At 42.7% G+C, this 12,956-nt stretch overlaps 1 protein-coding gene across 5 annotated transcripts in view; it reads right to left on the bottom strand.

Annotated features, from left to right (window-relative positions):
• Nucleotides 1-12,956, bottom strand: part of LOC106088092 (CUGBP Elav-like family member 2) — a 596,808-nt gene that overhangs the window by 427,040 nt on the left and 156,812 nt on the right. For all 5 annotated transcript variants that reach the window (XM_059364556.1, XM_059364555.1, XM_059364554.1 and 2 more), the window contains one exon: nucleotides 5,369-5,417. In XM_059364556.1, coding sequence (XP_059220539.1) covers nucleotides 5,369-5,417 — 49 coding nt within the window. The remainder of the gene's footprint in view (nucleotides 1-5,368; nucleotides 5,418-12,956) is intronic.

The raw sequence follows: 12,956 nt of genomic DNA on the forward strand, positions 1-12,956 counted from the left end.
TATCCGTGTCAATAGTCGCACTTGTGGGAATGCGGAAAGGGCTGCGGGGCTGTCGAATCGAGAGCCTGTGGGTGATTTGAGAACCCCTTCCAGTGACTGTGTTGTGGACAATGCTGGTAAGGCTGAGGTGATGATGCGCGTGATGGCGATTTGGTTAGGGGGTATCTGGTGTAGCTGTGGAGTGCCGTTGCGATAGGGCTCCCTTTACACATTTTGGTGCCACAAATACCGCCAATGGATCTGCAATGTCGTCGACGAAGGTGTGGGAGAAGGGATCTATCGTGCGGCCTTCCGATATGTGTGGCATTTCGGCCACCAGGCCTCCCAAAAGAGCTCTGGGAGTTGATGAGATTCCCGATATTGCGTTGAAGAGGGCTGGCGAGGTCGTATTTCGTTTCTCGGCCATATTGCAGAACCATTGTCTTGGGAATTTTCACTCGGCGTGTAAGGTTGCGATGGAAGGCTGTGCCTATATCGAAGCCTAGGTCGGATCATGGTAGCTGTCAGAGTTACAAGCCTAATTTAATTTTGTTGCCCTTTGGTAAAATCTTGGAGTTTTTCAGAGGATGAAGGAAACGATCGAGGAGAAGGGGCCTATAGGGGTTTCCAGTTCGGCTTCAGAAGAAGGCACTCTTCCTCCCATGTCCTGGCTGTTTTTTCGAGCCATATAGTGAGTTTGGAAAAGAGGGACTGTTGTGGTCGGCCTGAATCTTACCAAGTCTTTGGACTCTGTCTGGCACGACGAAGGAGTCCTTTTTAAGCTTAGGTCTTTTGACTTCAGTAGGCAATTCCTCTTTTAGCTTAGGTCTTTTGACTTCAGAAGGCAAAATGCAGGTTGGTGTCGAGCTTCCCGGAGGGATGCTCCTTTTTCATAAGGGTTGGAGATGTGGTGTCTGTCCGGCGTCCAGTTTTAGCTGAAATCCCCCAGGGGTCCCTTCTTGGCCCTATTTTCTCCAGCGATACTCCTAGTCTGCAAATCGGACGAACATATATATGGGAGCAATAATCTGAACCGAATTTTTCCAATTTCAATAAGCCTCATCTCTAGGCCGAAAAATATGCTTGTACTAAATTTGAAGACGATCGGATGAAAATTGCGACCTGTAGTTTGTACACAAATTAACATGGACAGACGGACATAGCTAAATAGAATCAGAAAGTGATTCTGAGTCGATCGGTATACTTATCAATGGGTCTATCTCTCTTCCTTTTGGTGTTACAAACTAATTCACTAAGTATAATACCCTGTACCACAGTAGTGGTGTAGGGTACAAAAAGCTTTGATGGTGTGGGAGCGTCTGGCGGTGGAGAACATCAAGCATAACTCAAGGGCAGGTCGGAGAAGACGCCCTGAGCCGAACAGGGAGACAGAATACGGTGAAAGTTTCCCTCTGGACTCTATGGATACGGTGGGCAGACTGAGGAGGCTTTCAGAAGACAGAGACCGGATTGGGGCTATACTACAAGACACACAATATTATGGGCAGAGCTATGTCTCATAACGATAGACGCAAAAGAAATTTTGGGAAGGGATTTACAGTTTTCGAAATCAGTTGTTGTTGCTGTTGTTGTGGTCACATTTGCATGCGTAGGTTGCGATCCTCGTCAAGCTCCAAAAGCAAACTCTTTCCATTCCATAGGACCGATCGCCACGGGAACTTCATGGCCATTGGTTATTTAATGGCGACAAAAGATCGCCTTGGCATATGGAGTATCACAGGTACTCAGTGTTTAAACATAAGCCGTTGCCGCTCGGCCTCTCAATGAGACTCTCCACTCACTTCTGCTGACTGCCCGCGACTGCCATTGCAGCTTCTTCCTATGCGAAGCATTCCAGTATTCGCAACCTGTGTGCACGCCCTGTAGCGTTAGCGGTGACGATGAACACCAAACAAATTGGAGCTTAGAGCTTCAACTGATGTGGTGCTTATAATTATCCCGTGCCGGGTCGAAATCAGTATGTGTATATGGGGGCCCTCAAGACCGTGGTTTATAGTACAGTGAGGTCGAAGTGCTTGGCGGAGTGAATAGACCCCAGTTTCACGATATATTTTGTTTTAAATGAATTCTACTTTCCGGTTACGGTCGGCAGACATTCGGTAGTCAAGTATTTTCATGAAGCAAAACAAAACAGACTACACGTTTTCCTACATTTACGTTAATTGGCTATGAGAGAATATTTGTTCCACTAGCGGAACGTAGAATAGCGTTCCAAGCGCCTCGATCTTCTGCGCTCAGTCTAAAATCTCCGACACAGAGTTTCGAGGTGTCTCCCAGCACTTGATCTTTCCATCGGGCTTTTGGTCTTACCGGTTTGCGTGTATCATCGTGTTTGCCTTCAAAAGACTTCTTTGCTGGAGCTTCTTCATCCATTCTGACAACATGACTCAACCTAGTTATCGTCGTTATACAGCTCATACAGCTCGTGGTTCATATGTCGCCTATATTCTCCATTAACGCAAATTGGTTCATATATTTTACGAAGAATCTTTCTCTCAAATACTCCAAGTACTGCCTTGTTATTTCACAAGTACCCATGCCTCAGAACCATATAACAGCACGGGTAGTATCAGTGTCTTGTATAGTGTAATCTTCGTCTGTCGAGAGATGGCCTTGTTTCTAAACTGCCTACTTAGTCCAAAGTAGCATCTGTTTGCCAGTATTAGTCCTCGCTTAATCTCAAAACTGGTGTCAATCGTTTCGGTTACGGCGGTATCCAGGTAGATAAAGTTACTGACTATCTCAAAGTTGTGGTTCCCAACTTTCTCCATTTTCTTTATCTGCTCGGCTGTGCAAGGCTTTTTAGAGAGTTGAAACCTTCCATTTCGTCTTATCTCCATTTACTGCCTGACCCATTTTCATTGACTCTCTTTCTATTCTTTCAAATACTGTAGTTACTATTTCCGGTGACCGACCTATGATATCGATGTCGTTGGCATAGGCGAGTAGCATATGTTCTCTTGTGATTAGTGTGCCATATCTATTCAAATCTGCATCTCGTATAATCTTCTCCAGCAGGATATTAAAGACATCACACGATAGGCTGTCTCCCTGTCTGAAACCTCGTTTGGTATTAAATGGTTCGGAGAGAGTCTTTCCTATTCTTACTGAGGAACTCGCATCAGCAAATATCATCCTGTTGTCCTGAAAGAGTCTTATTAATTTTGCAGGGATACGAAACTCAGACATGGTTTGAAATACCTTTGAACGTAAAGGAGTATCGAAGGTGGCTTTGTAGTCAACAAAGAGATGGTAGGTGTTGATTTCTCCTTCTCGGGTCTTTTCCAGGATTTGGCGTAGTGTCAATATCTGGTCCAGGAAGGATCCAAAGGTCCAAAGCCGCATTGATAGGGCCCAATTATCTCATTGACTAAAGGTTTTAATCTCTCACACAGTACGCTCGAGAGTATCTTGTATGCGATGGGGAGGAGACTTATTCCTCTGTAGTTGGCACATTCCGTCTTGTCTCCTTTCTTGTGTACGGGACATAGTATGCTGAGGTTCCAATCATCGGGTATGCGTTCTTCTAGCCAGATTGCGCAGATAAGCTGATGCCGCCTCCGGTCTTAAATAGTTCAGCGGGTAACCCGTCGGCTCCTGCTGCCTTGTTGTTCTTTAGTCGGGTTACTGCTACTTGCACCTCATTCTGACTAGGAGGTAAACATTCTATACCATCATCAGGGATTGGTTCTGCGGTATCCTCTTCGCTGCCAACATCGGACACTAGCAGTTGGGTAAAATGTTCTTTCCTTATCCTCAGCATGTTGTCTGTGTCAGTTACCAGATTTCCTTCTTTGTCTCTGCAGGAGACAAAGAAGGAAACCTGCATCAAAGTCATCGGTGTTATGTTATCAGCTTGTCGCCTCCGGTCTTAAATAGTTCAGCGGGTTACCCGTCGGCTCCTGCTGCCTTGTTGTTCTTTAGTCGGGTCACTGCCACTGGGAACTCATTCTTACTAGGGGTTAAACATTCTATACCATCATCAGGGATTGGTTCTGCGGTATCCTCTTCGCCGCCAACGTCGAACACTACCGGTTGGGTAAAATGTTCTTTCCATATCCTCAGCAGGTTATCTGTATGAGTTACCAGATTTCATTCTTAGTCTCTGCAGGAGGCTAGAATTTTCGGACTTCATTCTGACTCCTGTACATCTCAATTCGCTCACACTCACATCCCTCCATTTCCTGTTTCTTTCTTCGGAATAGACTTTTCTCTTTTCTCCTTTCCTCACGATACCTCTCCTACATTCCGGTATGTGTACCGGAATGTTTTCTACATTTACGGTATGTTTACGAGAGCATAACCAGGCCTTAAACCTATTTCAAATCTACATTAAGTTTTGTGAATAAGTCGGTTAACTTTTAATACTTTGACATATTCTCGCTATACTTTCCATTTTTTTGCACACTGTGCCCATAAAGCTTTAACACAAAGTACGACAGTACTTTTTGATCATTTTCAAGAATTTCACATCACGATATGGAAATTCATATCGATGAAATCCACACTTCTGTCTGTAAACATCGCATACATTTACAAAATATGAACGGATGGGCCATTTTGGCTGACAGACTACATCATGCCATCTTACCAACCACCATACATTGGCCAATGCCGATGCTAAGTGCAATAATCTCAGAAAAATTCGTATTGCATGCGATGAAATCGAATGAACGTAGCAAGGAAACATTCTGAAACAGTAATAGGGATATGTTAGAGTAATCAAAGGATAGGCAATCATCCAATATGATTGCCAACTCTCAAACAGAGTGAGAGAGAGAGAGATGAGTGTGAGCGCCAACTCTAAGGTCCTAGGAATTATGTTGCTACACATGTACGAAATGTGTGTGTGTGTGTGTGTGTGTGTGGGGCAACGATACATGGTTTTTCAATTTGCCTATATTGGGCTGCACGTATGTGCGACGATGTGTCTCCTACTTCTTTGTGCGAGTATCCCTATTTCAACATCAGCTCATCGATATTGCCTCAATGTTATCATTTTCACCATCATCCGATTCTTTCGAAGCAAACTAACAGAAATTGCTTTTTCTTTGTGCGGGTGTTTTTGCTTTTGTTTGACGGGGGAAAAGTGGTTGGTGAAATTGCAGCTCCCTGTTATTGGTCATTGAGCCTTTTTGAAGTTGGAAACTTTTAAATACGGCCTCAGCGCATGAAGGGTTATGGTGGTGGAAACATTGTTTCTCTTTATCTCCTACTTTAAAAAGGGACAATGACTTCTGAAGGCAACTTTGCTATGACAACTTAACTCCTTTGATTGATAAGATATTGGTAAAGGGTGTCTTTTTTCTTCAACATTCTTATACTATCTTCTACTTTGATTCATGAAAAGTTAATTTTTGTTACTTACCATTACGATTTTCACTATCTGCTGGTTTCATTTGTATGGGATGATGCATCTGAAATTAAAGAAACACAATCGAATTATTAGAATATTAGATTTCAATTGCTATATATTTGATATTTATGAGAGAAATAAAGCATTTTATTGCAAATGGTATTTAATTTTCGACCGGTTTGGTTTAATCTAGCGGCTGATCATATAAGCCAAAACCACCACCATGGATATTAATATTCAAATATTGCCCGATCTGGACGATATTTGACTCAGGTATCGGGAAGCATTATAAAGGGTGATTCTTTAGCTATTATCTTTTTGGCTACACTGTTTAAATAGCTCACACACGTTTCCTGTTTTGTTTCACTGTCAAACATTTGCAGTTTGGTCTGTAATTTAACCATGAATTGTCTTACAAACCAATAACGCCTGCAAAATATTGAATTTTTTGGGTTGCCCAAAAAGTAATTGCGGATTTTTTAAAAGAAAGTAAATGCATTTTTAATAAAACTTAGAATGAACTTTAATCAAATATACTTTTTTTACACTTTTTTTCTAAAGCAAGCTAAAAGTAACAGCTGATAACTGACAGAAGAAAGAATGCAATTACAGAGTCACAAGCTGTGAAAAAATTTGTCAACGCCGACTATATGAAAAATCCGCAATTACTTTTTGGGCAACCCAATATTACCAAAATGCGTCCTTCTTAGAAACATTTATCGCGCGCTTCTTCCATTCCATCGACGAAGCTCATTTTTGGCTCAATGGGTAAGGAAATAAGCACAATTCTGTTTGGAGAAGTTTGGAGAAAAGATCACCCTGAAGCATAGCAAAAGCTACTAATGCATCCAGAAAGAGTCACAGCTTGGTGCGGTTCATGGGCTGGTGGCATCATTGGACCGTACTTCTTCAAGGATGATGCGAATCGTAATGTAACTGTGGAATGGTGAGCGCTACTGTGAGAAGATATCTAACTTTTTTTTAGCCCAAAATGCAAGAGTTTGACTTACAAGACATGTGGATTCAACAAGACGGTGCCACATGCCACACAGCACGCATAACAATGGACTTTGGTGAACGAGTACGGTGAACATTTCATTTCACGTTCGGGACCGATCAATTGGTGATTTAACGCTTTTAGACTCTCTTTTGTGGGTCCATGTAAAAGCCCATGTCTCAAATTTTTGGGAAAAGCGGGTAATAAAAAAGAATTTTATATTCATAAGACCCAAATTATGGTCGCACAGACCATTATCCGTTTGGATATTAGGGGTCACTGTTTCAGATTTTTGCAACATTGGACAATAAATAAGACTTTTACAGGCTTAAAACCCTAAATCTGCAGATCGATCTTCAAAGATCGATTAACTAAATCCGAATATGGTGCGATCTGGACCATATCCATTTCGGATAACGACGAGCCCAATAAAACTCCCTATACCAAAATTCAGCGAAATAGGGAAATAAATGCGTCTGTTGTTGACTTACGACCTTATAAAGACATGCAAATTTGCCCATGAACAATCCATTTAGGAACAGGGCAAAATTTCTCAAATATTCTCAGTTTAAGCTTACTGATAAGGGTCTTCCTTTTCTTGTCGAGTCCAATTGGCATGCCGCGTTACCTCTTTATGGAGAAGCCCTATATAGAGACAAACTATTGGTTGCCCAAAAAGTAATTGCGGATTTTTCATATAGTCGGCGTTGACAATTTTTTTCACAGCTTGTGACTCTGTAATTGCATTCATTCTTCTTTCAGTTATCAGCTGTAACTTATAGCTTGCTTTAGAAAAAAAAGTGTAAAAAAAGTATATTTGATTAAAGTTCATTCTAAGTTCTGTTAAAAATGCATTTACTTTCTTTTAAAAAATCCGCAATTACTTTTTGGGCAACCCAATATATGGCAACTGTATATAAATTTGGCTCGATGTTGACCATATTCGGGTTGTCGGGGCACCTGTATAAATTACCCAAATTTTAGCAAAATCGGACATTAAATGCGAGTTTTTTTGGGTTTGAAACTCCTAAATTTGCAGATCGATCTATTCGGCACCTATATCCAAATATAGTCCAAGTTGGCTCCTTCAAGAACCTAACCTGCCTTTGGAAGATAAGTGAGTCTATACCAAATGTCATCCCAATGATGAAGACTGATAAAGACTGTGGCGTGATTATAACTGATGGACAAACAGAGCAGATGATGTGATGAAGCGCGGAATAATCAATGCTTCACTGGCTGAGGGCTCGGTCAGGAAGATTGTGACCAGAAAGACACCACAGGCAATGGTTTTATCCCTTCTCTTGTGGATTTTGAAAGGAAAGAGTGATGCTGGTTGCCTACATTGATGACGTCGCCTTCTCCCTACTATCACGAATATGCTTTAAGGCGCGATAAGGAAGCTGTCTAGATGGGAGAGGGCCAATGGGCTTGGCACAATCTCCAGAAAGACAGAATTGGTGTTGTTTACAAGGAGGACGTATGGTGAGTTAGTGAGCTGTCGCTTTTTCGGGGGGCTAAACACAGGGTTGGTATTCTTGACTATAAATTGAACTGGAGAAGGAACGTTGAAGAGAGAGTCAAACGGGGACTGAGTGCGCTCTACTCAAGTCGCCACTTGATAGGCAGGAGTTCGGAACTTAGACAAGGGACGGTCCATTGGATGTACTTTGCTGAGCCTTGGGAAGGGTGGGTCTATCCGTTATGATGGGAAAAGTGCATGGTATTAATGCGATGCTGACGAGATCCGAGAGCAGCATTGAATGCTAACTTGATATGGGATCTTTGCACCTATGCATGGAGTGCGGGGTGTTGAGGATTGGCCTCAGACTGAAGGGTTATGGGGTTATGAGAGGGTATAGGCACTCTTCGGATTTCGGGCATTTGTTTGTTCTGCCGAAGGCCGCTGTCGTGAGTTGACTACTCTGGCATTGGGCGGTCTATGTGCCGGACACATCTTTCTTTGATGGCGACCTGAAGGTTGAAGGTTAGCTTGACCATAAATTGAACTGGATATGGAACGTTGAGATGAGAGTCAAACGGGGGCTGTATGCTCTCTACTCAAGTCGCCACTTGATAGGCAGAAGTTGGGCACTTAGGCAAGGGACGGTCCACTGGATGTACTTTGCTGAGCCTTGGGGAGGGTGGGTCTATTCGTTATGATGGAAAAAGTGCAGGGTATTAATGCGATGCTGATGAGATCCGAGAGCAGCACTGAATGCTAACTTGATACGGGATCTTTGCACCTATGCATGGAGTGCGCGGTGTTGAGGACTGGCCTCAGACTGACGGGTTATGGGGTTATGAGAGGGTATAGGCACTCTTCGGATTTCGGGCATTTGTTTGTTTTGCCGAAGGCCGCTGTCGTGAGTTGACTACTCTGGCATTGGGCGGACTATATGCCGGACATATATTTCTTTGATGGCGACCTGAAGGTTAGGTCGCTGGGGGCGTTTGGCCCCTCTTCGATATCTCTTCAAACATGGATGAGATCATGCTGGATGGGAGTACCGAGGCAGTTTTTTATTGAACTCGTATGAATTAGGCAGGCACATAGACTTCTAGTCGGGTGCAGTGTCTTTCAGCCGGAGGTTTTTGCGATCCTCAGGGCTTTATATGTCACGATCTATGTGGACAGTCAGGCAGCGCTGAAAGTCCTGGATGTGGGTCATGTGAGGTCGTGACTTGTCGGAAGATGTAAGTAGCGTGTCGGACGTTAAGGGGCTGCTGTCAAATTGGTGCTGGGTTACGGGCCATCAAGTGGTGGGGGAAACGAGGTGACTGACAGGATGGCCAGGCTTGAATAGCGGATGGATTCTGCGAGTGCTACGACGCTGGTGAACCCCTCTATGTGCTGACTGTTTGGGATGGTGGATGTCTATTAGGGCGAATGGTCTCTCTCTCTGTGAAGATGGGGATCAGTTGGAGACGGTCGAGCATCTGCTGTGCCACTACCCACTGCCACTACCCACCTCAACTACCCACTGCCACTACCCACTGCCACTACCCACTGCCACTACCCACTGCCACTACCCACTGCCACTTGTCTTCTCTAAGCACTCTATGGATCTTTTGGACTTTTGTAAGGGCGTATCATTAGTCGGTGTGAATTTTGCGGTTCCTACGACGTCTTTCCTCCGGAAGCCAGAGGTTTGCAAGTTCGTCTATGACGCTAAACATCCACTGTCGCTGACATCGCCATGGTCTCTCTCGCGGGACAAGGATGATTTCATCAAGATCTGTTAAGATGGGGAGCAATTGGAGACAGTCGAGCATCTGCTGTGCCACTGCCCACTGCCTCTTGTCTTCTCTAAGCTCTCTTTAGTTCTTCGACCTGGACTTTTGTAAGGGCGTATTCTTAGTCGGTGTGACTTTTGCGATCCCTACGACGGCTTTCCTCCGGAAGCCACCGTAGCGCAGAGGTTAGCATGTCCGCCTATGACGTTTGGGTTCGAATCCCCGCAAGACCAAAAATCAGCAGTAGTTTTCCCCTCCTAATCCTGGCAACATTTGTGAGGTAGTATGCCATGTAAAAACTTCTCTCCAAAGAGGTGTCGCACTGCGGCATGCCGTTTGGGCTCGGCTATAAAAAAGGGAGGCCCTTTATTATTGAGCTTAAACTTGAATCGGACTGCACTCATTGATATGTGAGAAGTTTGCCCCTGTTCCTTAGTGGAATGTTCATGGGTAAAATTTGTAAATGTTTACAACGGCTTTCCGTTTATCTCTCTCTCTTTCTTTGGTTTCAGGCGAATGTGCGTCTGAGTAGGACGAAGTAAACCCTTCCCTACTTTAACTTTTCTCGCTCTTATTTTATTTCTTTCTAGAACGAACACAACGAAAGGTTTCCGCGTAAAGCGGCTAGTTGTCAGACGTATGTCTTTTAACTGCCCTAAGCTTCCTGAGGATTGCAGTATATTTAAAGCAAAGATGCTTACCATAAAGGTAAAGTTAAATTGGACTTCAGCATCATCTAGCGGCTCTCCTGTCAATAAGTTCGAATATAGTCAGCTCAGTGTCTGTGAAAGAGTGTAATGTGAGGTTTGCTGGCTCACTTGGATCTCGATGATAAGAGTCTTGTCGAGAATAATAAACAAAACAAAATAGCCAGAGCTGGATCCTGCAATCGGCGCCAATCGCATTGCCTCTGAGAGTCGTTATAGCAGACATCTTCAAGTTAAATTTTCCATACAAAGATCACTGCTGCAAAGATGAGGAGACGAAGACAGTTTAACACCTCCACACTACCTGGCCTGTGCTATTGAAACTAATACTAAGAGTCCTAATGGCCAAAACAGGATGAGCGCGTTGAGCTTTGTTTTTAAACGATGCGTTGATAAATGCAACTCTGCAAAAAAATCTCACAAAAGTAAAACAAATTTTAACTTTGACGACTGAAAACCCTACTTCACGTATGGCAAAACAGAATGACGCTCCATTTAGTCATCAAAGTTGAAAAATCTTTAACCTTTTCCTGTTGCATTTGTTGGATTTGTTTTCAGAGTTGCATGCTTCAATGCAACTCTCAAAAAAAAAGTTCAATACACTCATTCTGTTTTGGCTTTAAGTCGTCCCTTCCCTCGGAGTATATCTATGCCGATCAACAAAACTTGATGTCTCATTCTTCTGCTTGTTTTGGCTTTATATGACACTTATCTGAGTGGTGTTCACTTGCAAACAGCACACGTTGCCCATGGATTAAACTCATAATCACTTCCACTGGACAATTACTAAAAAGTTTACGCATCTTTTACCCTTGTGCGTGTGTTTCTGGCAAACTTTATTTTTATGTGGCATGCGATACAAACAATTGCTTTGGCCAAAGTGGCTATTGAGTGCCAAATTTTGGGCATCGTGCAGTTCTCTGATCCCAAGTTCCGTGACGACAACGGTTAATTCTGTTATTCCCGCCATCTTCTTCATCTTTCCTCCGTTTTTGTTGTGAGGTTTCTAGGCAGATACTGAAATAGGCGCAGCTATCTTCCAGAATCTCAAGAAAAGATAACTGCGCCAGTAATGGCTCAATTATGGTGAGATCGAGGGGAGTTTGGCTTGCTTTCCCATGCAGAAGGACCACGGATAGCGTGGGGATTGGACCTTCAAAAGCACTATGTGCCTTCTCTTCACATTGTTCTCTTTCATTATTCTTATATACATCTAAATTTTTTTCATTCAATATTTTGGTCCCACGAGTGATGGTGAAAGGAGTTGCACCGTATCATAGCCACTTTTCCGTCCCTACCGATTTCAAACAAAATCCGCACTACGGCCTGGGTTAGTATAAGTATGAAGCAGTTACTTTACGTACTCACAAGGTAAAAATAGACCATAATTTAAGGTGATGTTATCTCATTTTTTCGTTAACATCAGAAATCAATTTAAAGATCTTTTCAAACGTTAAATTCCTTTCGGCTAAATCTCGTAGGCAAACACTTTTGACAATACCAGTCAAAAACAGAAAATGAACCACAAAATAAGAAATGCCAGCTGCCACTCCCACTCATAAGAAATTAGCCTCACGAAATGTCGGGGGTAAGGGATATAATTTTCTTAAGCTGTAATTGTTTTCTAGTTTAAACAAAATGCTATTAAAATCCAATCAAATGCATACCATGCGCATACACACATTCCCATAATCAAACACACACTCTCTCACCACACATATGCGTATCTGCTTAGGGGGGATTACAAAAACCCACGCCCCATTGGGCCCTAAGGATGAAATTAATTACACACACACACACACAATTAATGGCATTAATTATTAAAAACAGAAGCAAAACAAACAGAAACATTAACGCCAAACCACAATAACCGAAAATGACGACATGCTAACCGCTCAACATCCGGACACAAACGACAGGATTCATTATTTAGAAGTGTAATGAAACGTGAAAAAATGTAAACAACAGCAGTCCACAACTTCCCCATGCTCTGTAATCGGCCAAGCAGCCTGCCTAACCATTCAGCCATTCACCAGCCACCATGATGAGATGGAAAATGAGCTCAAATATCATTACCTTTCGATACTCCGCATTCATTTGGCCCCATGCCAAGCCATGGCCCATGCACGCGTAGCGTCATCGTAGAGACGCATACATTTCACCCACTTCCAATCGCACGAAGAAAAGTGTCCTCGTTGATGCGATGTGATGGCAATGACTTTGCATACGCACATAGACATTAAGTCGTTGGCCCCTTGATTCGAAACATTTCCGAAGTGACCAAGGCTGATTTTATTTGGTTGCCCAAAAAGTAATTGCGGATTTTTTAAAAGAAAGTAAATGCATTTTTAATAAAACTTAGAATGAAATTTAATCAAATGTACTTTTTTTTACAATTTTTTTCTAAAGCAAGCTAAAAGTAACAGCTGATAACTGACAGAAGAAAGAATGCAATTACAGAGTTACAAGCTGTGGAAAAATTTGTCAACACCGACTAAATGAAAAATCCGCAATTACTTTTTGGGCAACCCATAATAGTTGAACAGTACAGCTCGATATGGTATTGCTTAGGTATAGGGTTTGGAATTGTGCAAATAAGAAGAGAATGAAGGATAACGTTATAGCAATAAAGACCATATCCTATGTGATTAAGTTCAAT

Source organism: Stomoxys calcitrans, chromosome 3 (assembly GCF_963082655.1).
Source record: "Stomoxys calcitrans chromosome 3, idStoCalc2.1, whole genome shotgun sequence".
Lineage (NCBI taxonomy): Eukaryota > Metazoa > Arthropoda > Insecta > Diptera > Muscidae > Stomoxys > Stomoxys calcitrans.